The 25760-nt window shown below is 42.6% G+C and overlaps 1 protein-coding gene across 10 annotated transcripts in view; it reads right to left on the reverse strand.

The window, feature by feature from the left end:
* Positions 1-25760, reverse strand: part of CTBP2 (C-terminal binding protein 2) — a 210913-nt gene that overhangs the window by 12286 nt on the left and 172867 nt on the right. For 8 of the 10 annotated variants that reach the window (XR_013986352.1, XR_013986353.1, XM_081005206.1 and 5 more), the window contains 4 exons: positions 14311-14465; positions 8580-8724; positions 4586-4792; positions 1885-2099 (listed from right to left, as the gene is read on the reverse strand). Coding sequence is in view for 8 of the 10 variants with exons in the window: in XM_081005206.1 (XP_080861332.1) it covers positions 1885-2099; positions 4586-4792; positions 8580-8724; positions 14311-14465 (722 nt within the window). In the remaining 2 variants the exon portion in view is untranslated. Of the gene's footprint in view, positions 1-1884; positions 2100-4585; positions 4793-8579; positions 8725-14310; positions 14466-20703; positions 20901-24736; positions 24759-25760 lie in introns of those variants that run through there. The other 2 variants (XM_081005208.1, XM_081005207.1) reach the window with 2 other exon arrangements.

Below are 25760 nucleotides of genomic sequence, written 5' to 3' on the forward strand. Positions count from 1 at the left end.
AGGTCCTTCACCACTGAACTGATTCTATGAACTTTTTTTTTGGGGGGGGAGGATCTCTCATCCTAGCAAAGAGTGCTGTCATAGTGGGATGATTTCTGGGTCTGCAGGAGGCTGGAGAGTATGTGAGTCAGCACAAATACTGATAGCAGCAAAGGAACAGACAAGGCTACAAGCAGATGCTGGAAAGAGATAATTTACTTCATGGAAAATGCCCAATAATTTGTCAACCATTTTCATCTTCCTCTGGAGCAAAGGGTCTCCTCCTCCAGCAAACGCAACTGACTCATTAACATACTTTGGAAATTGATTAATAGAATGGAAGTATATTACCACTTTCCAGCACCAGTGTAAGCCCTGTCTTGGCTTTTGAAGTCCTGAACGAGCTCAGTGGCACAATGGCAAACCATTGCACTTGAGACGAGCCCCTGGTATGACAATGTCTAAGAGGCAAAATACTGGGGATGAGGCCATTAAAACTAGCACTAGGAAAAAATTATCTGTTTTGGCCTAACAGCCTGCTGTGTAAATTTTTGAATGAGAGCACTGCATACGTGCTGCTAGTTTGTAAATGCTACCTGAGATCTCTCTTTCAACCTCAAAAGCACTTCTTACAGATTTCCTGAACTCTTCACTATGGTAAATAAATATCCAAATAGTAGAATATACTACTCTGGAAGCATTACATTTTTGCACCAACATACTTTGTGTCCAAGGTGCTTTCCTAGGTTATTAAACGCTGTACAATGAACATTATGCTAAGAGTCCATTTGCTACTTATCCATGTGTTCATTTTGCATGGAATAGTGATACTAAAGATAGCTGCAGAACCACAGCAGTATAGGATAAAAACAGCAGGACAGAAGCAGGTTCCTCAGCCTTGGGGGAGAAATCAGCCATTTTTTGGGGTGGGGCGGGAATCTAGAACTCATGACTGAATTAGGAACAAAAGAACAACTGCTGACTGAGATTTCCTCTGGCAGAATTTAATGCACAGTTTTTCTGGTCACCTAGGTGACCTTTGCCCTGAACATGTCTGGGAAACTGTGCTTGTGTTGGGCTAGTCTGGGCATTACTTTATGACTCACAGAATCATAGAATTGTAGAGTCAGAAGGGACCACATGGGCCATCTAGTCCAACCCCCTGCAATGCAGGAGTTTTCCCCACAACATGGGGTTCAAACCCACAACCCTGAGATTAAGAGTCTCATGTTGTTATTTCAAAAGAGCAAGGATGAGAACCTGGATGAAAGACTCCAGCCCAGTTCCTCAAAATGCACTACAGTGGTACCTTGGGTTAAGTACTTAATTCGTTCCGGATGTCCGTTCTTAACCTGAAACTGTTCTTAACCTGAAGCACCACTTTAGCTAATGGGGCCTCCCACTGCTGCCGCGCCACCGGAGCACGATTTCTGTTCTCATCCTGAAGCAAAGTTCTTAACCCGGGTAATATTTCTGGGTTAGCGGAGTCTGTAACCTGAAGCGTATGTAACCTGAAGCGTATGTAACCCGAGGTACCACTGTATTTCAAATAAGCCATTGATGTAAGCAAGTCTTGCGCCAACAAGACCAAATGACTAGAGCAAAAAGAACGAAAAGTATTGTAGGTGTGTTGCGTTCTGCAACGTTAGGCTGCTAACTGTAATTTACTGGCAAGCATTAAACCAACCTGCTTAAGTTCCATCACTTAACATATATAATGTGCAAAAGACAGATGAGCAGATTAGCTATAACTCTCAACTATCCCAAAGGTAAAAATGCATATGATTATTGTTTGCAGCTGCTTGGCATTATCACTGTGCCAGCAGGAATTCCAGACCTCAGCAGCCACACATTCCTAGAGCGCAGTTGGAGCCAACAAGATGATCCTCCTCCATTCAGAATTACCTGCTTAATCGTAAAGTCATTGATAAGGTGATGATTATGTTCATTGAGGTTACAGTGTAACGACACACAGTCGCTCTGGTACAGCAGATCCTGGAGTGTGTAGACCCGCTGGACTCCCAGGGACCTTTCTATGCCATCCTGCAGGTATGGGTCATAAAAGATCACATTGAAGCCAAACGCCTTGGCTCGAACTGCAACTGCTTGCGCAGTGCGACCTAAGCCAAAAGAAAAAAGAAAAAGGCAGAGAGTTGTTATAATAGGCTTGGCATTCGCTGCATGAATTCCAACGGGTGCATTGAATGGTACCAATTGGCATGACTTGCTGCCAAAGGCTTTCTCTGACCACAGCAAAGGTGGTCATGCTGCACTGATTCTCTCCTGTGTTATATCCCTGTGTTAGTGCTGCTGAAATGCAGCACCTGAAAAATGGGAGGAAATGATACTAGCACACTGGTCAGAGTCAAGGAGAGGCACTTTGCAAGTTTTACCACTCGCTTCATGCATCTTACTATCTGCCACATGCCCAATCAATGCTGGGCTACCATACCAGCAGGCTTCATAAATGGGCAGCAAGTTTGCAACATGGCCAAACTGTAGCAGCTTTATATTTGTGGTACATTTTTAATTTAATATAAAATTAAATTGAGGGGCCCAGGTATCATTCACCTCCCTGACCAGCACTGAAATGCTCTATAACCAAGAAAATAACCCCCGGAATGCTAAGAACGGAAAGCCTACCTGCACTGTCCTGTCATTTCAATGATTTTGACTTTTTATGGTCTTATTGGCTTACTTTTTTCTGGCACTACAGAAATGGAAGTTTCTGCAGTGGCCAGTGGGCTACGTTTAGTTCATAGGGTCACAAGGTGTGCAAAGTTCCAGTGGCATAGTAATAATACTGTCCTGATCTGCCTTTAAAGGTGATATGGACAATAGCTCTTCTTTTAGACTGCAAGAATTCACAAATGCATACCATGAATATACAAATGATAGCTATTATCAGCAAGCTCCCATTACTCATTACCTGTTACTCATTATATATTTTTAAATGCTGGCACCTTGCCCTAAGCACTTGACAATTGCCTCATGTCAATTGACCTGGAATTTCATTTACTGTAATGCAAAATTGGGTTGGGGGAAAGAGGGGACAATATACTAGAAACCCATCCAGGTATACTGATATTTTTACATGAGCAAGAGGGTATTAGAGAACATCATGATTTCTGTCTTTCTCCAAGAGCTGGATTCTTAGGACAGAGTCTTACTGCCAACTTAGCTGAAGGTCAAACATGAACCATGTAGTGCAGCATGTATAAGGGCATTATTTGAATCTGCCTTTAGAATACAAGCAGCTACGGCATTATTTTTTTTAAAAGTCCATTAACTATTTGCCAATGCACTTCAGATGCAATGCAATTAGACATTGCTATATGAATCCATAAAGGGAATGCAACACTAGTGTAATGCCAAATTCTCAAACTGGAAGGGCAAGGAACAAATGTCCACTGCAAAGAAGTAACACAGCTTATCAAAAGTACTAGAGTGCAGATCTTCCGCACCCACAGTGGTAATTAAAGTGCTGGGTTCTAGCCACATTTAAGCCTCTGACCTAAAAGAGGAAGTCATGTTAAGGAAATCTGATTATGATCATCTTTGGTAGAAGAACAACAACAACAACAAAACCCCTCTGAGCCTTATTTATTATAAGAGCAACTTGTTTGCTGTAGCCTCCCCCCCCCCTTTCCTTCTGCGCTCTTGCTGAATGGCTATTTAATTGGGCATGACTAAGACAACTGTCATGGTTTGGAAGCAAAGGTTTAATAAGGCTCTTCTGATAAAGAGGGACAGCTGCAGTGCAATCAGCAGGTCATTATCCACAATGTCATTCCAATTCAATGTCACCGCCTGGGCTCAACTAACCGACTTCTACATCAAGATAGGAGTCTTCTTTTCAGAAAATGGAGAGAAAGCCAAAGAACCAGACGTAATCATGCCTTCATGTCGGAAAGTAGGTGAATGGAATTAAATAATGTGGATTCTGCTGGGATGGTTTTTTCTCTCTCCCCTTTCTTGACTGCCATATTTCTGAACAGATGGAATGGAAGAAGTACACCTATCTTTGATTGCAATTACTCATTAAAGGACACTGCACAAATGTACAACTCGGGACCTGGTGTAGAAGAAGTTGGAGAAAAATATGCACAAATGCCTATTAATTTGCCAAATTTATACTGAGTGTTCACGGAGGTGGGGTGAACCAAAAGAGTACTGAGTCTCTCAACAGCAACTACTGGAGAGTGACCATAGCTCACAGAGCATAAGCTGGTTTGCAACTGAGCATCTCTAGTCTCATCGGCTCATGAGTCTTTGCTCCTTGTTTTGCATTGTACTGGAACAGTTAAACTCAGGAGCTCTGAGCCCCTCACAAGCAGGGCTTCTGTGGACTGTGCTAAAAGCAAGCAGATGTTTTAGCTGAATTCTGCAAACTGCATAAATGATATTTTTCTCTGGCGAGAGAAAAACAGCCGGGGATTTTAAATACCCGCCTCCTCCTTCAACACACACTGTGCAAGGCTGCAGCTTCCTCAAGCAAATGTTGCAGTTGCAAAGCACGATGTCAGAATCCATGCAGATCTCCTTGTAAAGCCCAACCCCCTGTTGTTTTAGTGAAAGAAATGTGACCCATTTTGAATAAACATACCAAATCCAATTAGGCCGAGGGTTTCGCCTCTAATACGAGCTGCTCCAGAAGCCACCTCCCGAATCTGCTCCACACTCTGCACTCTGGTTCCTTCCCTCAGCGCCTGGTAGAGCCAAGTGTTCCGTCTGTAGAGATTCAGGACATGGCACATCGTGGAGTCTGCCGTCTCTTCTACTGCAGCTGAGGGGATGTTGCAAACAGCAATTCCTGGTGAATGGGGCAGAAACCTACGTTTTAGTGATCAAGACTGTGGCCAGGAAATCTCAAGGTTTCACACTAGTGCAAACTTTAAAAATACTTTGAAGGCCACCTGCATGGTGTTCCGAGTTAACTATGTTCTCTATGTTCTCTTGGAACAATTCATAATGCGTAATATCGGAAGGCTTGAATCCAGACCCATGTTGCATGCTGCATGAGAACAAAGAGCTACTAATGGCTCCTAGCCACGAGAGCTATCCCCGACCTTCACGGTTGGAGGCAGCAATGCTTCCTAAGAGCAGCTGCTGGAAACCACAGGAGAGGGGGAGTGCTCTTGTGCTCAGGTCCTGCTCCAGTGTTTCCCACAGGCATTTGGGTGGCCACTGTGAAAGCAGGATGCAGGACTAGATGGTCCCTTCGCCTGATCCAGAAGGCTCTTCTATGGTGGTGCTGAAGTCCCTGAGCATAGAAAGACATGGTAGGTTCTAAGCCAGCCTCCTTCTGCTTGGAACCAGGCCAAGGAACATAGGAAGTTGTCTTATACCAGGTTCCCCTAGCCCCATGCTGTTGACTCCAACTGGCAGCAGCTCTTTGGAAAAGAAGGGTGTTTTTTCTCACCTGCTCCCTGATCCATTCAACTGCAGACACCAGGAATTGAACCTGGGGCCTTCAGTATGCAGAACACATGGCCTGCCATTGAGCTACAGCCTAAAGCAAACAACCCTTCCAGTGGCATTCTTAGAGTCCTGAGAATCCGTTACCATATGCCTGTTCTGGCCGTTTGTACCAGCTTTGAAGCTGATGGCCCTTATGACCTTCGTACAGTGCATCTAAGTTATGTTGCATCTAACTCATGAATAAAACTCAAAGGAAAGGGGAAATGTTGTATGAAAATTTTAGTAGACTGCACCAGCACCACAGTATGAAAACCATGGCTAAGGACAGGCCCTTTTAAACTTGTTTCATCCCACCCCCCAAACAAGGCTACTATGACAAAGAACAAAATTATGAAAAATTCAGGGCCAAATTCAGATATTGTCAACTATTTCCAACCTTCCTGTGGATGTCTGGAATGGAACTCACAGAGCAATAAATCAAAACTGAGCTGATTCCACACAATATCACCATATGGGGCTGATTTCAAACCAACTAGGGTTTAAAATTAAATGCTGTTTTGTGGAAGCTCTTAGACCAGTGACTCTCAGATGCTGGTGGGAGTCCGACTCCCACCAGTCCAACCCATCATGACCAATGGTCAGGGAAAATGGGAACTGTGGTCATATGGAGGGCCACAAGTTCCCCATCCCTGTCTCAGTCCTAACACTCCTTACTCCTTTCCTGAAGATTTCAAATGAGGCTGCTAAGTAATATGGCTTTTCCTGCCCCTTCTACATGCAGGAAGATTATTCGCCTTCATGGGATGGAGCTGCTACCCAAGGTAATGCCTAGACATGCAAGGTGAGATACTAGGGTTAAGTAGTGTAAGCAGCTTTGGCAAAGCATTAACAATGTTCACTCAGCACAGGACTGACTCCTGCCAGGATTCCAGAGAATGAAAAGTTCAGCACAATTTGCTCCTTTTCCAGGCCTGCAGAATTATGTCCCCATCGCACCAGGAATTATGGCATTAGCATACTTTCCTCCATCTGTCCAAAGTACTTTAAAAACAAAACTCAACTTGATCCCGTTTCTCAGTCCTTTTATCAATATACAATTTTAAAAACAGCATTAAAGAGCTATTCAGGGGCCTGAAAGCGATCGCCAAACATGATGTGTATGAAACACTGAATAATATGCACATATTGCTTGCTGGGGGAGGTCAGCTGGTGAGCTTCATGGCTCTGGAGTGTCTTGAACCCATCCCTTGCTTGATACTCTAATGCAGGCATAGGCAAACTCTGCCCTCCAGATGTTTTGGGACTACAACTCCCATCATCCCTGACCACTGGTCCTGTTAGCTAGGGATGATGGGAGTTGAAGTCCCAAAACATCTGGAGAGCCGAGTTTGCATATGCCTGCTCTAATGTCTACACTTGACTACAGTGCACAGTTGCACTTCCCACTGTAGTTTGGTGCTTCCCTATAACAGTATTTCCCCCTTAAATCAGCCTGGGCAAATATTCACAGGAAAAGTGGCAGAAGTAGCTCACTTCATGCTACAGATGAGGGCAGCTGGAAGTGGTATGGAAAAAGATGCAAAGCACTCAAGTAAATGTATAACTTTTAATAGCCACCAAAAGTTTGCCATGGGCAATGTACCAAAATAAGGAGAAAAAACAAGATGGAATTGCAATGCATACATTAAGACCTAAATGTCGACAAGGCCCCAAAGCCTCAGGTGCCAGTAGGCATTTTTCTCTCTGCTGTCAGTGGTTTTCCTGTTTTAAATGTTACACTGCTATAGGACAAAGATAAAGAGCTAATAACGAGCTGGACCAATATTCTACCTAGATCACTTGTGCCAATTCCGACAGAGTCTTTACAAGCCAACTACCTGAGGTCTTTTAAGCAAGAATGCCAGTGGTGGCTCTTCACTGGACTAAAAATCTTCCCAATGGATATTGTAAATATATAGATGTAGGGTTCACACACACACAATTAAAGCAGTTAGAATTACATCTGATTATATTCTCTTTCTTTTTTTTTCATTATTTCATTCATTCACTATATGCATAGAACAGCAGTGGACTGGAGACAGGGAAAGAGTCATCAGAAGGAAAATTTCAAAATGTACATGGCAGCCCTTGATTACTTAAAAAAAAAAAAAAAACCATGAGAAGCTTCTCAGTCTACAAATCTCTGACAGCAAAGTCATGCTGTAAGTAAAACAGCAAAGAGCTCTCAGGCAGGTTAGGGATTTTTTTTTAATAAGAAAAAAAACCCCTGTAGATGATCCAGCAAAGTGTCTTGTTTAGAATGCCTGCTGCAGAGAATGTGTGTTTCTTTAGTTTTATTAAGATTTACAATGGAGTACTCCATAGCAATTAATCACTTTAATGACACCCTATCGACAAACATATACAGCTGGCACCCTATAAAGATCAATTTTATTTTATATGCTAATGCAGTGGCACTCATTAGTGATAAAACAATTAACGGTGCTGCTTGCAAACAGCTCACTAGCATTTTAGTGGCACACAGAAATGGCCAATATGTTATAATTCTTAAATCTAGTTAAGGATAACATAATTAGTTGCCTATGTTTGTTGTCAGGCAAAAAGAGACTTCATTGCTAAGAGATTTAAAACCAAGGGGACTATTGTCTACATGCCAGGCCATTCCGTTAAACAATGTTTTTTTTAAGAAACCTGCCAACTGTTGATCTGGAGCATTAGTGTCTAATCAAATGCTTGCATGGACATGGATGTTGCTCTATGGTATTGTATCTGTGCTGGCAGGCTATCCATGTATGCAACAGGCAGCAGCCACCAGAAAGGAGGAGGCAAAGTAACCCACGCCATAGTAATCTATGGACCATCTCTCTGCCAGTGGAGCTTCATGTCCCATCAGAACATTACACGATGTTTTATTCCATTTACAGTTGAGAATGTGGAAGCCCTTAGCTGCAATGAAACTGTGCTATCTGCACTGGAGTTCCCATATGGTCTTTGAAGCAGCTGCATCACAGCAAGCAAAACAGAGCTGCTTTGTCGTATGCAGGGATGGAATCAAAGTCACTCCAACCAGAAACCTGCTGTAAACATGATTATGAGACAATCAAGTAATTTGTTCTACTTAGAACGAAAACCAAAAACTTAGTTAAGGAGGAGGCACTGAAGTTACGTCTAAAACATACCAAGTTCCCCTGCAGCTTTGATGTCTATGTTGTCATAACCGCTGCCTATTCGAACAATGACTCGTAAGGCCTTGAACTTCTCTAGGTCTTCCCGGGTGAGAGTGATAGTGTGGTACATCATTGCTCCAATGGCTTCATTTAAAACCTAACAGACACACACAAAAAAGAAGGAAATAATAGACATTAGTGAAGCAGATGGACGTGTTCCGGTAACAGCTGTTGAAGTCCGGTGATGAGTCATGCACAAATATCTAGCAAGGCACTTGGTTCAATCTGATTAAGTGGTTAAAGACTCCCAAGTAATAATGAAAACCCTAAAGAACTCCAGAATAAATGTGTGTAGCTCTCACTATGTGTGTGTACATGTGTGCAAGTATGTATGTATGAAATTTTGCCCCAAAGGATCAGTCTTCATTTGAGGTCAAGAGGCTTAAACTCTGGAAGAACTTAGGTGGAATAGGGCCACTGCCCAAACTAGAATCATAAGCAGTGAGAATCTGCGTGTGCTTTGTGCTCTTTTGTCTGGTGTCAAAAATAGAAATACATCACTGCTTCCCTCTGAATGCCTCTGCCCCTGGATAATCTTTCAGTTCTAGAAATATTTTGCATTAGATCCTGGATTGTATCGTGTACTACATGCCCCCATGTAGTCCCATGATAATACTCAATCAAAATAATACTCAACAATATCTAGATCTTTGCATATCTAAACACTCTCAAATCCCTGTGAAGTAGGCTACTTCTTTTTCAACAACAGTAATTTAAATGGTAGAAAAGGAAGTGTGACTTCTCCAAACGGTCAGTGCAACTGGTCCCCAGCTCAACCCATCACTAACTACCTCCTGTTCTCTTTCTCAGCTGGAAGTTTATTTTAGCCTCTACACTATCCCTTAGGATATCAGAAAACCCACAAATATATATTTCTGGGTGATGAAAGGACTGATTTCCCCCCTAGATCAAGTAAATATGGGACTTCCTGGAGGCATTTGCAGTCCCTTTCTCTAGCCCCCAGAATGCACCCTACATATACGGGCTCTGAACTGAACATGCGGGAGACAAAGATGAAACTGTTCTGGACATAAGCTAGATCAAAAAATACTTCTCACTTTGGATACTCACTAGTTGACTAGAATTCTGCAGCCCATGAGGCTGCCCTGCTTGTCTATGGTACTTACTGACAGAGAGTTGCATCCAATGCTAGTCCTAATCGAAGTAGACCAAATTAAAATAATACACATGACCAACTTAGGTCAATTAATTTCAATGGGTCCAATCTGCGTATAACTTAGTTGGATACAACTCAAATACAGCAGAACTTCTGGATTAATACACATGACCATCATACAATGTAGTTAATGAAAGAAAGGCGCTTGATAGAGGTAATTTTTATCACACACTACCAATCTTCACTGATGCAAGGGGTGGTGAAATACCCCTACACTTTTTAAAAAAGAGAAAATTGAAAAATCCACTTGATAGTTGGTCATCTGCTTCTAGCCTATGTTAGCTAGATATTTGTTACTGAGCACTCCTGAATATTGAGGTAATATGTGTCACTTTATATTAACTGCAGTTCTATATATTCCAGCGTTTTATTATAAACCAGATGCCATGAACTGTCCTCCTGAATGGTATTGTATTCAACCAAAATCCAGATCATTTCATTCCCAGCTGGTTGCTAGTATACTGAATGCTGAGTTGGGCTCTTCCATAAGCTGAGCAAAAGCCACCACCAAGCCACAAATGTGCTCTCTCAGTGCCTAGTGGATGAGCTACTATGACACTAACACGAGCTGATGAAAACTGAGAAAAGAGAAGGCAGGATTTGTATTTGGGAGATGGTTATAATCTAATTTTAAAGGGAAGTATGATAAAGGAAATACGAAGTTTCCAGACAGTGGTTAAGAGGGGGAGGAGAAAGAGATAAAACAACAGCCTCTGACATCCAATTGGCCTCATGTGACTAGATACTACAGATCAGAAGGCCCTACATGCCCCAACGGGATTTACACTCTAATGCACAGATTTATACTGTCTGCCAGAGAGTCACTAAGAGTAAAGTTATATTCACCCTCATTATTCCGTACTCAGTGTAAACACAGCATGAAAACAGAAAACAGAAAAAGCTTTGAACAGGCAACATGCTTAAGATACCTTGGATACAGCTCTACATTTGTATTGACCAGGCTATTTACTGCTGATTATTTAAACTAGCACTGAAGGCTGCCCTACCAAGGGATAATTCCTTAGGTCAGGAGCATTATAAGGACAGACTGAGCGATGAATGACAGTAAGCCTTCTAAGGATTTGCCTGCCACCTCCACCCCGTCATTTCTGATCTTGTCATTCTCCCCTCTCCTCCTCCCCTTTATCTTCATTTCTAGGAGACTTAGGTTTCAAGCCTTCTGCTCACCCAGAAGTATCTCTTTCTACATGGCATTCAGGGTGAACAACTTTTCAGGTCAACCCTTCTTTGTGCAAAGATATCCATTGATATGTTGTATTTTTTATTGTACACCACTGCAGCATTTTGTAGTGTTTAGAGGTTTATAAATAATCCAAAACAAACATACATAGTGTTCTGGAACAAAGATATCATACAGAATTGTTTATTACACTCCTAAGATCCATTTTTTTCAGAGAATTTTGAATCCTGGAAGACCTGCTTCCTGCCTTTCAGGCCTTTTCCACCTGACCTGGGAGGGTGGGGCCCTGATTGACTCCAACTACAAAAGCTGAGCCTGCTGAACAGGCTGGGGTATTGTTTAGGGAGTTCTGTTGAGGGGGATGGGTTGTTACTGCTATTGATATTAATTTTTGTATCTTTATTTGATAGCTTACGGTTTATGTGGAAATTGTTTAATTTGGTTGTTTACTTTTGATGTTTTATTTATTGTTTAGAACTAATTTAGTTATGCTTGTAATTATGTAATTTCCTTCATGTTGCAAGCTGCCTTGAGCATGTCTGAACTATGGAAAGGGGGTATAAAAATAAATTTATGTATACACTTGTGGGAAGGAAAAGAGTAGTACAAGAAAGAAAGACTAGGATGACGGGGATTCCCAAAGCCAGTAATCTTGCCAGTGAAGATGGAGAAGAAGGAGGAACAGGAGTCTTGGAGCACATTTGCAAAGCTAAGCAGGGCCCAGTGTGGTTTCAACTGGATGGGGGACTGTGTGCAGGAGATTCCTGCACTGTGGGGGGTTGGGCTAGATGACTCTTGGAATCTCTTCCAACTCTACAATTCTATGAATCAGACATATGTATTCCTGTCTCAATAAAATGAGAAATAGATAAGGGGTGATATCCAACATCACGTGAACAGATTTTGGTTCCTGCAGCAGGAACTCCCTGCCTCTTTTCTCTCCTATAGTATCCCACACACGTTCCAAAACTGCTCAAGAGGGTTGAGACTCCTTCTGAATCAGATTTTTGGGGGATATGAAGGCTGCAAGGGGGGTGAGAGGAAGGCAAGTCCCATTGCATGAGCAGAAGTCATCCACTCATGGATGGACACAATTGGATATTATCTTTTGAGAAGTGAATGCCAAATTCTACAGGTTTTATATTATGTGCTCAGTAAAACTACTAATACAGGAAATAGAAACAGCTTTTACAAGTCGAGGTAAGGATCCACCACATCGTAATGATCTAAACAGGCTGTAAGTGGCATTCTGCAACCTTTTTTTTTTTTTTGTTAGTCTATTTATTTATTGAAATGATTTTTATGCCAGTTTGCAGTTCCGAAAAAGATTTTTAAAATTCTAAGCACTTTGCAACCTATCTTAAAACGTCAAATGGATTTTGCTGCATCTGAAGCACCAAAGTGACCTCTCACAAGGCACAAGCCTGGCAGTGTGAACTGGAGGTCTTGGGCTGCCCGGATAACAAGACTCCCCTTTGGGCCACACTGATGTGGTCCGAAGGAAAGGAAAGCAACACATTTGGCACCAGCTTGGCTGCAGGAGTTGCTGGAAGGAGGTATTCAAGACACCATCCAATCACCTTAGGGACTCCACTACGAATTTGTGTAGGGTTTAATCCTTAACTTTTTCTCCCTGAAGATGTCCTGTAAGGCAGTGGATACGGATTGCTCCTCAGGGTTTACTTCCAAAGCCTTTCTCACAAGTGAGTATATCTGCTTTCCCATCTGCCCCTCATTTCCCTCTACAGCATGTGCAGAAACTGTCTTTTTGACAGTTGGACCCACGTCTGCTCAATCCGCCTTGCATGCAGGGGTTTTGAGATCCATTGGCTACCTTCACCTGGTTTAGCTGGCCAGTCAATGCCATTTCTGGGGTGTGGCCACTGTTGCAAGCCAACAGCTTCTAGGAGCCACAGACAAGAGCTCAGGGCAGGGGGAAGACTTCTGGCAGAAAAGGAGCATGATGTGTCCCCCAACAGATACTGCCTCTCCCATGGCACCTCATACACTCCACAGAAAATCTCAAAATAAAACATTTCAGATAAAGGCTAAAAACAAAAATACAATAAAGGAAAACAAAATATCCCCTGAAAAGATAAAACAAAAACACTGCAAATAAAAATATAATACAAAGATGTAATAGAAACTTCACATATAGAGTACAATTAGCAATGAAGCAGAGTAACTTGTGTAACTTACAGAGTAAGCAGAGAAGCTGTGGATGTCCTTGAATTAAAAACCTAAAGGAAGCGCTGTTCCCAAATATATTCAGGATGACATTGTTGCTACCTTAAGGCCAAACAAGATGTTTCACACACAAAAATTAAAAATGTTCTGCTGATACTCCCCCCTTTTAAAACCAAAAAGCACACACACACATGTGGAAATCTGTGAGGAGGAGAGGACTGGCAGGGGACCAGTTTTTGTTTTTTTTTTGGGGGGGAACAACCCTATTGCGTTGCTTTTCTGTTCCTAATCTCCCTCTCCCAAAGCTAGTTTAAAAGGGACTGTTTGAAGAAGGATCCATGTGCGTACATATAGTATCTAGTTTGGACCTTAGCTTGCCTTTTCAAGCTGCATATTTTGACACTTTTGACAAGGCTTCATTTCTATTACTTCAGTCATTTACCCGCTCTACCTCATGGGGTCCCTAGCCAAGCCAGGTTCAAAAGGTTACTGAAAGACAGTTATCTAATGTTTACATGAAATCCAAGTATGTTTGATCTTTTATACATTAATTCCTTTGCTTTCGCCTATTGATTTTGTATCGTTTAAGAAAATCAATCGGGGCAGAATAGCTAAATCTGTTCTTCATGAACACACACTGTTTGCAAGTACACTGAACACAAGGAACACAGCACCGGGACCAGGCAGATTGTTTACATTAACCTTTTCCCCTCTTACCCACCTATTTTAAAGCCTATCTAACAAGATCAGTCCATTTTTGAATCCAAGAGATTGATTTTGCCTAAGCAACCAACATGGTCATAAAATCCAAGACAGGTGCCATCAAAGAAACTTTAGCTCAGGAATTCGCATTTCAGGTGTATCCACTGTTAGTTCTGTTAATCAAAAGAGCAACAGCAATACAAAGAGGAAAAGACAGAGTAAACCAACAAACACACACAATTACAAATTTGGTCTCCAAGACACCTCTTGTAATCCAAAACTGCTTTATTACAAAATTTAGTCATTTTTACTCTATAAAGCAGTGTACAGGTAAGGGGAACTGAACCTGAAATGGATTCAAAACTAGACAGCCATACTCTCCGTCATTAGGTCAGTCTACAAAACCATTTTTTTACCTTTTCGTGGATTTCCTGAGTTGATTGCGCATCACAGAATGCAACAGTAGCCAAGTCCTTCAAAATTGGCATCTCCACTGTACAATCCCTTCCATCTAGTAAAGCCACCAATGGACGAGGATGCATAGGGCCATTCATTATTTGCGGGCGAATACCTGGAACCAAATGGAGCATAAGTGTTAAACCAACTTAATAGTACCCCTGATTGCCACATGGGTTTATCTGAAACTGTAGTAAGCAGTATTGGCTTTATAAAAGGATCAGGATGCTACCTGAGAAGGTATTCCGAGCTTAACTTCCGGTTTCTTTATTGTACCTCTACCTGAATCAACATTTGGACAGTTTGCAGTGCAATCTTATACGTGGTGCTTCCATGTACAGGAGGTCAACCTTGGGGTTTACATGGAGCCAGTAGAGGTTTGGTATATTAGGGCAAATGGCACACTGCCTCAACCAGCCTCAGCCTGCCCTGCCCCTCCACTTGCATTCTTACTTATAATCAGTCCAGGGAAAGTAGACTTTGCCTACTGTTGGATCTCCCTGCCTTCTGCAGTCTGACCACCAGTCACAACTGCATGGAGCTCTTTATATTTACCACCCAGGCACTGAGCCCAACTAGCATCAACAATGCTACAGTTTCAGGTACTCCCAAAACACAGATTGTAGTGTAACATCCCCTTGTTTCTAAGGGGAGGAAAAACAAAGGACCCCTAGAAAAATGGAGAGTAAAGTGGAACAGACACCTCTTTATTCCCAGAGGAGATGAGTGACCAGGTCCTTTAAATGGGACAAAGGCTATATTCTAACCCAAAATATCATTAAACACAACATCTAAAACACCACCATCACCAAGTAGACAGCAATCTGATTTCACACAACTCTGTGAAGAAATGAAGCCCAGTGGCTTTGAGGTATTATTTGATTCAAAATGCACCACATTATTTCCCTATTATTTTACTTGAGGAATTTTGGTTGGGCCTACCGCATGGGATGCTGTTTCTGAAGCAGAGAAGAGGTTTCATAAACAGTTCATAAACAGTTTTTGAGGTAGCATGAGGGTTTGCTGTTGCAAGGAAAGGGAAAAACACCAACAACAGCAACAGCGAGAATCCTGCGGGGGAGGGGGTTATAAGCCAGAGCTTACCTCAATATCTCTTTGGGCCTCAGCTTGAGGCATGCATTGTACTTTTTAGATGTGGCCCACAAACCGCAATGAGTACCGACATTCAGAGCACACTTCTCAACATGCACACAAACAGCTGGGGCTCTGTGTGATATAGGCCAGTAACTTCAAACAGTAAAAGCCACTTTTGAAAGTGCTGCCCTGAGGGATGCTTTTCTGACAAAGAAACTTAGCGTTATCTTACTAGCTTTTTTCTCTCTTAAAGACTCAGGGCCACAGTTCAGTTACAACACATGCTATTGAATTCTCTGCAACTCTATCTAAGTACTCAAATACGTCATTAATTGCTTTAGAATTACCTCCCTGTTAAGCCTGGGACTTCCTAAATTTTCATAGAAGAGTGATTTAAGATTACTCCCTTTGATAAAACACTGGATTGTTTAAAATCACCCTCTTTGATTTTCCTGTGCTAAAGTAAAAAAAGAGAGAGAGAGTATTTATAGAATGTAATCCATGAATGGTTTAAGTTAATAGGGAAGTTATAAATACATAACAAGCTATGTCATGCAATCCTACAAGTCATCAAAATGTTAAGACAAATACTAACTGAATTTCCTGTTCTATTAAAACAAATTGCTACATTTATATGTAAATACGTAAGCCTCTTATGCTTCCCTGATTGTTTTAAAGTACAGAGAAGTGATACCTCAGACCAGGGCAAGGGGAACCTGTGGCCTTCAAGTATCATTGGAGTCCAACTAGCATATCTAATGGTCAGGAATGGTGAGAGCTCTAGTCCAACAGCATTTGGAGGGACCAAGTTCTCTACTTGTGCATTAGATAGATATTAAAGATGTTCTTAGAGTCACTGTGAAAATGCCCGGTAACTCGCAACTGCAGCCTCCTGAGTTGTTTTCGCTGTGTTAGCAGCACTGAAGAGACCTCTCCAGGATGCAAGCCTGAGCAGTGGGTGTGGAAGTTCTGGGCTGCCCCATGAATTAAAGGCTAAAACGGAGATCCTTGGCTTGCAGCATTTGAGACAGCACCCCAGCATCTAACTCATAGCTGTCAATGTTTCCCTTATTAAAGGGAAATTCCCTTATTCAGTATAGGATTCCTTGCAAGAAAAGGGAAAAGTTGACAGCTATGATCTAACTGAGTTGGACAGAATGCCAAATGAAGACCAAATAAACACTTGTGCCCAGAAAAGGGCAACATCTAAGGTAAAGAGCAACAAAACTGATGCCAAAGAAAAAAGAATACTGCATTTGTGCTTCTATTTAGGGTGCTATGTAATAGATATCATATTAGCTCAATATATAGCATATGGATGTTGACAGGAAAAACAAGGACAATATGCCGGATCACAGAGTGGTCTTAAGTGAAATGAGTTTTAATTAACCTGTGTAACATTTCAGGAGTACAGGATGATCCACACATAGAACAAATGAGAATCCTGTCTTGGATGCAGGGCTTACAATGGGTATCTGTGCCACCCCCTAGACGCCCCAACTGCCTTCCAGGGCTGCTGGCCAATTTGACTGAGAGGGAGATATTTGGAAAGTGGTAGCAAGGGGTTCACAGGTGTGGAAAGTAGCAGAGTAAAATGGAGGTAAAAGGGAGCAGACAGGTGCTTATGGCACTGAAATGCATCGGAGTGGCTTTTGAGAAGTTATGGCTTGAGGATTTAAGGAGAAATTTAACCCAGCTCTTGCCTTGTGCATTTAGTATACCTGAAGAAGCCTCTCCAGCCACATTGTTCAGCCCAGACACTGAGGTCCAGTTCTGAGGGCCTTCTGACCAGAGCCATCTTAAGCATATCCAGCGCTGTGGTGCAAAGATCCCTCCGGCGCACTGCCCCCCCCCCCGTTTCCCAGAGTTGTCAACCTTTTTTAGGAAAGGTTCCCCAGAGTTGTTGACCTTTTTTGGGAGCTGACACCACACTTACATATTATCTCTAACAAGCCCTTAAAACAAAATAAAATGAAAAGGCAGAAGAAAATATAATGAAGTCCTCAATTCCAAAGCAAAACTCGTTCAAGACTCAGCAGTTCTTCTAATTCATCCTCATGATTCAAATCACCACATATCAAAAAGTTAAAGCAATCACCAGTTTGCTGTTCTTTAAATAAATTAATAAAGACACAAACAATGAAGTTCCCGGGCAATTTATATTTAAGTACAAAGCCGTTTTCGAATATTGTGGGGGGTGGGGTGGGGGTGGGTGTAAAGCAGTGACATCCTGAACCTAAAAAGGACCCAAAACTTGGGTCACAAAGGTTGCAGCCCTAACTGCACTTACCTGAGAGTAAGCCCTGCTGAATCAAATAGGACCTTACTTCTGAGTAGACAGTAGGACTGCAGCAAGAAACACAGTTGGGAATTAGGGCTTTCTGTTTTAAGTCTCAGCCAGAGGAAAATGTAATATTGGAGATTAGGGAGAAAGGAATATGAATAGATTGGGGGGAGGGGGCTGACAAGAGACCAAAAACCACAGGTAGCAAGACAAGACACACTTTCTGGGGAGCAAGTCTCACACACAGTTGTTTGGGGCGAGGACTGCAGAGGGACCACAGTTGGGTTGTGCGTGTGTTTTTCAGAAAAAAGTAGAATTGGAAGGGACCCTGCGGGTCATCTAGCCCAACCCCCTGCAATGCTTTTTAGCTTGCATTGATCTCAAAAACCTTCAGTGCCTTTTTTTTTTTAGTTGGATAGGCAATTAACAGGCTTGTTTCACAAATAAGGGAGAAGGAGGGTTGCTGGCTTGGTTTGCCTTTGTTCTAGTTTTTAGCATGTGCTTAGTACCCTAGTTTCAGGCTGTGAGCCACCCTGATATCTATGGGTGGAGGGTAGTAGTAGTAGTAGTAGTAGTAGTAGTAGTAGTAATGGTGATTATATTTTTCGCAAGGCTTGGAGTGGGTGATGGCCAGCTGCTGGAATGAATGGGGTCACTGCTAAATGGTCTGGCTTGCTTTACAACCCCTAGAGACCTTGTTGGTGGGGGTGGGGTGGGTGGAGAAGGAGCCCACCCACGAAGAAGAAGAGCGAAGGGAGGCTTCCCTTCCCCCGCAGCTGCGCATGTGCGGGTTGCGATTCGCCGCTTCTGTGCACGCGTGTGGCGTCATTTTGAGCATCTGCGCATGCGGCAAAACCCGGAAGTAACCCTTTCCGGTACTTCCAGGTCGCCGCGGGACGCAACCTGAAAAGATTTAACCTGAAGCAAACGTAACAAGAGGTATGACTGTGATGCATCTTCCAGCCTTGTATCCAGATGGAAGTGCAACTGTGTCACAGTATGCATGGCCGAGTGCTGAGATGATTTGGATAAGTGAAAGAAGCTTGCCCTAAGCAGATAACCAGGATAAAAGGGGGGAGTGGTCACATAAAACTGGAAGGCTTACAATCCAGAGCTGAATAGCTATGCTTTGTCCCGACTAACCTTTCTTCCTAGTTGAATAAAGCGCTCCGACTGTACTTTGACTCTGGTGCACAGTCTCCAGGATTGAGAATATCACTTAATGACAGCCTTGCCTTGTTACTGTCAAAGGCAGAATGGGGAAGCAAATCAGAGGATAATTGAAGCTAGATTCCCTACCAGGACAATGGCTTCAGACTGAGGCTGCCAGTTTATACACTGTGTATCACTTCCTATGTTCCTCAATAATTTGTAATCAGAGCTTAGTTCCTTAGGAAAGCAGGAAACATTTACTAGCAACAATACAGTTAGGGTCGGTGCCTGCTTCTTGAAACCATAAAATGCCAAGCACCAAAGGCAGTTATCTCAAATTTTATTGCCCAATTAAATAAGTGATTTTAAGCAAGGCAAGAGAAATATAACCTTCTTTCCTATAGCAGGTTTGAGAGCGCCGATGACCTAAGCTTTTTAAACAATGCCAAGCCCCTGCATTGATTATTTTTTTTAAAAAAGACTAAAGATAAACATTAGTGGGAAATGTGACTAAAATATTTAAGAAAGATTTCTCCCTCTTACTTTCCAGCTTAGAGCAACTGGATGAAATCAATTACTTCAACTTGACAGAAACAAAACTTTGGAACGGGAGCAATAGGAGAACAGGATGTGCCAGTAATTGCTTTTCAGTACAGAGCATGAACTGACTGCAGCCCCCAAAACCATGCAACACAACGTTAAGACCCCCAGCCCTAACAGTATGATTAAAATAGCTGACCTCTTGCCACACCTTCCCTGCAAACACAGATATACAAGCTCTAGTTACACCAATCTTTAAAAAATATAAATGATAGTTTGAAGGCTTTCATGCCTGTAAATACTGTATCAAAACCTAAGCCCAGGGGTTAGAATTGGGGGGGGGGGGAGCAAATGAATAGTTTCAAATGATATATGAAGTGCACCATGGTTGCTCCTATAGCAAATGCTTCATTGATAACACAAAGGACCAAAAACAAATTACTTCATCTTCTAAGTAGAAATGCTTAAATCAGGTAGCAATTAAAAAAGGTAGGAAGCCACTCTTTCTTCTACCACCTTTGTTTATATTGTGAAACCATGCATCTTGCTTCTGCAACCATCATTTTAGACCATATTTGTCTGGGACATGAATCAAAGAAAGTGCAGCATTTTAGAAAGTAAAACAATGAGAGATGATAAACTACATGTTTTTGTATGTACAGAAAGCAAATCAGAGAAAGGGCCAGAGGAATAAAAGCCTACCATTCTATTCAACAGGAACTAAGTGCCAATAAAGAAGGGTGTGTACAATAGGAAGGAAACCGAATCCAATTTTCTGACCAGAATATCAACAAGGTGCCCCAGAACTGTTTTCAAAATTAAGATTGTCTGTTTTCGCTTTCCAAAGCTTTCAAATATCAAGCCAGTTGTCAGAAGCATTGTTCAATAAATATTTTCTGGCTTTTTCAGCTCTCTGTGGAGTTTAGCCAATGTTTCAGTGGAGAGCTTTTAAGGAAGGAGGGGGGGAGGGCTTTCTATGTACACTGAGATCTCAAAACTACTCCATCCCACTCACAAGCTGCACAGCTTGTTGCACCCAGCTCAATGTATAAAGTGCTTTTGTTGCATTTTTAAAAAATACACAAAGCCTGCTTGTCCTCTTTTGCAGCTCCTCCCCATTGCCACCCACTTGTATCCGATTCCAATGGCACCCCTGCCAAGAGAATTAGGGAGGACTCCCTGGTAAATGGCAGCCTTTGTGTGGCTGCAAGACGGCTGGTACTATCTCACCGAAACAAAAGCAGAAGAAGCCATTTGCCTAATTCTTATTAATCTCACTTGCCTACGCCACACAGCTTCATCTTCGTCGCCGTCTTCTTCTTTTTAAAAAAACGGAAAGGATTTAAACATCTTCTCCAGCAGTATATAAAAAGTGCATCAAGAAGCAAGCCAAGCGTTGCCTTGAATTGCTCGCTTGTAACAAAAGTCGCTGCAGTTCTTAAAAGTCAATGGCACACTTTATTAAACAAACAGGAAAGAAAAACAGGAAATTTCCCCTTGCCTTGAAAACGTTGCCTCCACATTCTTCGTCTTATTAAAAAATGCACATGGTAGAGAGGAGGAGGAGGAGGAGTAGAAGGAGGAGAAATAAAAGCATAAGAGAGGGAAAGGGAGGGGGAGAAAAAGTATAAGATACTACACTACTGTTCGGTGTGCCGACTCTCCTCTCGCCTACAAGGGGGTATCTTCAAACAAGCATCCCCACGGCCACAGCTGCAAAGTCTCGAGACAAATGTCTCTTTGAACACGGGAAGCAAAAGAAAAGGCTTTTGTCCTGCTACAGAAGAATAGTCTGAAATTGCTAGAGGAGTTCTAGTCACCTCTCTACGGCTCCCAACTCTTTCGAACACTCCCTCCAGACCTTGCTGCTGCTTTTAACTAATCAAAGTTTGTCGTCCCCCCCTCCCAACTCCCCCGGCAGCCCTTGAATGAAATTACGTGTGTGCCGGTCAAAATAATAACAGTAAGTAAACTTTACACTGTGCACTCTGAATTGTTTGTACATGTCACCCTCTCCCTTCCCCCAAATAACTGACTTGTACATTTGCCTCACTTTCCTAGTTATCTCAAAAACATATTTAATCTGTGCCACGCCCCGTTATTTCACAACTTAAAGTGAAACGTGATCTGTTAACGTAGGCTATGTATTTGGGTGTATGCCTTTGGCTGCAGCAGAAACAGCAGCCACCAACAGGAGTTTAGATAGATACCCCCACCCTTCAGGCCACACACAAAGGCTTTGCCAGACACCTGCTGCCACTCATGTGACATATTTTGCAAGTAACCACACAGATGCTCAAGTTAGCAGGACTAACATGCCAGCTAAGTATCTAGGAACAGGGACTGGGTCTAGTACTGCAACATCAGTATCTGTCTGCTGGGAACTGAGCTATAAGGGGAACCAACAGTGTCCAATACATTTTCACAGTTTTAAAAAGTAAGTTGTGGAGAGTTGTTGAGGAAACCATAAGGCTTTATCCAGATGGCCATAAGTTAAGAGGCTAAACCTGAAGGGCAGGAAGAAATCTGGGGGAGAAAAATACTACACTGTATGGGATCTTGCGCAGGACGCGGGTGGCGCTGTGGGTAAAAGCCTCAGCGCCTAGGGCTTGCCGATCGAAGGGTCGGCGGTTCGAATCCCCGCGGCGGGGTTCGCTCCCGTTGCTCGGTCCCAGCACCTGCCAACCTAGCAGTTCGAAAGCACCCCCAGGTGCAAGTAGATAAATAGAGACCGCTTACTAGTGGGACGGTAAACGGCTTTTCCGTGTGCTGCGCTGGCTCGCCAGATGCAGCTTGTCACGCTGGCCACGTGATCCGGAAGTGTCTCCGGACAGCGCTGGCCCCCGGCCTCTTGAGTGAGATGGGCGCACAACCCTAGAGTCTGCCAAGACTGGCCCGTACGGGCAGGGGTACCTTTACCTTTACCTTTTTATGGGATCTTGCACAATGATATCCAAGCATTCTCTTAATAAGAATTAAGCAAAACATACTCATAATTTTTAAAAGGTATTATGGAATTCATAGAGGTGAGATGAAACGGTTAAAAATAATGGGAAAGGTTTATGTTGCACAAAACTTAGTGACTAACCCAGAGGTTTGAAAGTGGTTCTGATACCTCCACAAAAAGACAGTCAGTGGTCTTGGATGAAGAATCTGTCTTACAGAAGAAGCCACTTTCATGTAAGGCATGTGAAAAGCCACATGTGAAATGGAATGGGCAGGTGCTGAGAGTCTGCTCTTACTTGAACCAGACTAGAAGGGAAAATTACAAAGGATGCAAGAAAGGTATCAGAATACAAGCTGGATTGTCAATACATTGCAAATACTTATGCATAACCTTCCACTGAAAGCAACTGTAATTCTAAGTGGTTAGCTTTAACTGGCTTGTGCCTAAATGTATAGATAACTATGCCATCTGCTGTGATGTAAATGAATTTTGAAGTTTAAAATTGCTTACATCTGTAGTGTCTTTAAATGCCACGTTGCCTATAGTACAGTCTGTAAATGTGTCTAGATCATGCAATCAGGTGTTGCTGGAAGGATTTCAGTTGCTAAGTCCCAATGATGTGCACAAGGCACCTGGAAGAGTTTGGTCAACCCACCTACCTGCTCATCTAGTATGGCAGGGCTGACAACCAGAGTCCAGGAGTAACCATTTCTGAAGAGCTTGAAGGAGACCTCTGCTAAGGAAGATTGTTCTATCAGCTGGTCAATCACTAATATATCCTTCTTGGACAAGGTGCCTAAGTAGATAGGAACTCTGAGATAACACATAATCTGGATTCCTATCAGTACAGCTTCAGAACTAGGTTTAGCATGGACTGGGTTTGGTCACAAGATAACCTTTGCCAGAAGAATGACTCTGCTGGTTTTCCTGGCTCTCCCAGCAGCCTTTGTAACCACTTATCACAGTATCCTGCAGAGTAACCTTGTGGAGTGGCTATCTGGGATGGGGAACAGGCATTCTGTGCTCCAGTGGTTCCACTCCTCATTGGCCTGCTGTTTCCAGGATTTGTGATGGAAGTCTACTGCCGCCATAGCCATTATATTATAGTGCACCACAGGGCTCTTATTTTGTCCCCAGCACTATTTAACATTTACACAAAACTGTTGAGTGATGTCATGAATATCATCCGGGGTGTACAAAATGTTTGGACAAATCCTGAATCTAAGTGGGGCTGTCGCAGACAAATTAGAAGCTTGCCTGACTAAAAACAGGTCACACCAAACTAAAGAGAGGACATCTGAAGCACTTTTGAGGTGCTCTGCAGATTCCAGTGTTTTTTTAAAAAAACTGAGCAGACCACATGTCTGCAAAATTTGAAACACTTCGCCCCAAGTATGTAATATAAGAATAATGTTGGGGTGGGGAGAGGAAGAGCTCCTTTGTGACTAATTAGAGGGAATAATTTTGCCAAGACTTTGGGGAAAGGATGTTGAGGTACTGTGCCACTTTGCTACTTCTGTTTCTAGAAAATGTTGGGCATCCTCATCATTCTGCCTCAGTGCCCCATGCCCACAGATCCATTCCTGTGGAATCAGCTTTGCACTTTGTTCTTGTGACATTTGGTGCCAAATGAAAAGAACACAAGACTGAAGCTATCTCCCCCCCCCCAAACATTCATCCCCCCTGCCATACCTGCACTTTACCTTCCTAGAGGTAATGCATGCTTATTTTCATAATGAAATTGCTGTCCACAAAACCACAGGGAGAGAAGCAAATCCCTTTTAGTTCAACCCCAATAAGAACTTAAAGGAGCCTAGTATCAAAATCCCTGCCCATTTGTCTACAATTAGGCAGGTTTTTTTCTGGGGGTACTTCTCTCATGTATGCTATTTTCAAACGAAACACCATAAAACAATAGGGAAGGTTAAGTGAATCTTAAAAAGAAAAGAAGAATCCCCAAACTGTAAAGGCAGCCCTTTTGAAACTAAATCAGACAGCCTTCAGACAAAAATCTTGCTCTTTTCTGAAGTGAGGTCCAAGCAAAATCTTGTAGTCAATGGATTATCAGTCTGCTGATGACACTCAGTTCATGGAGGGACCATTACTCCATGTGCTTTACATGAAGATAGGCCCATGCTCAATCCTGGGGTCTCTAGTTAAAAGGATTGGGAAACAAACAATGGGGGATACCTTTCTGCCTGGGACCCTGGATGATTGCTACTAGCTGGAGAAGACACCACCAGGCTAATTGGTCAAATAGTCTGGTATAAGGCAGCTTCATATGTTCTCTCTTTATTCTTTTGGGGGAGGGGCTATGGATTGGAGGAAAAGTGCATTGTTTTCATGCAAAAGCTTCCAGGTTCAGTACCTGGCATTTCCAGTAGCACTGGAAAAGGCTCCTGTTCAAAACCCTGGAGAGGTGTTGCTTCCAGAGTAGTAGATTCTGTGCTAACTGAGTATCAGGCATCTTTTTATGTTCCTGCTTCTCATCAAATTCAGGTAAAGCTGTAGAGATGCTGACCCTGTGTCTGGAATCAGTAATATGCTGAACTAAGACCAAAAAACTGTATCAGGGTCAGTACTGAGAAGCTTGAGTCATCTTGAATTGCTGGAGCAATAGAAATACTTCATACTTGTATACAATGTTATTTTTCTAGAAAAAGAGGTACCAGAATCCACCATGAATGAGTCCCTTGTTGTCTTATAATGGCATTGTTGCCCACCTGAGAGAAGTTCCAGTTGAAAAAAGCTCTGCTTGTATATTTATTTGTATCTGTATCTGTACTCATACAAGCTGTTATGTATATATTGACGTCTGGAACTGTACTGCTGAAGCCTTATTTTCTGCAACAGTAAACTATTTGGACCTTAAGCTGCCTCTGTGTGGTGACTGAAACTGGGGGCAACTTTCGCTACGTGGGTCTCCCACCTCAGATTCCCAACATAAACTGAAGCTGAATCCAGGCAAGGTGGATATGTTGTTGGTGGGTTGTTCTGACTTGAGTTATAGTGTCCAACCTGTTCTGAACAGGTATGTACTACCTCTGAAAGACCTGCTTTGCAGTTTTGATATGCTATCAGATTCAGCGTTGACATTAATTGCTCAAGCACTTTATGTACATCAGCTTAAGCTGGAACATTGACAGTGACCCTCCTGGACAGAGATGGCCTCTCTCCACAATGGCACAGACTCTTGTAATATCTCTTTTGGATGACATGTCTTGCACACGGAGTTGTCACTGAAAGAAATTTGGAAACTGGATTTGGTGTAAAACACAGTGGCTAGATTGCCAAATGAGTTTGAGAATATGGGATACATGACACCAGTTTTTAAAGAGCAACACAAGTTCCCAATCCCAAGAACAATTCAACATGCAGCTTGTAACACGGGA

The sequence above is a fragment of the Podarcis pityusensis genome (assembly GCF_964106645.2).
Source record: "Podarcis pityusensis genome assembly, chromosome: 5".
Classification (NCBI taxonomy): Eukaryota; Metazoa; Chordata; class Lepidosauria; order Squamata; family Lacertidae; genus Podarcis; species Podarcis pityusensis.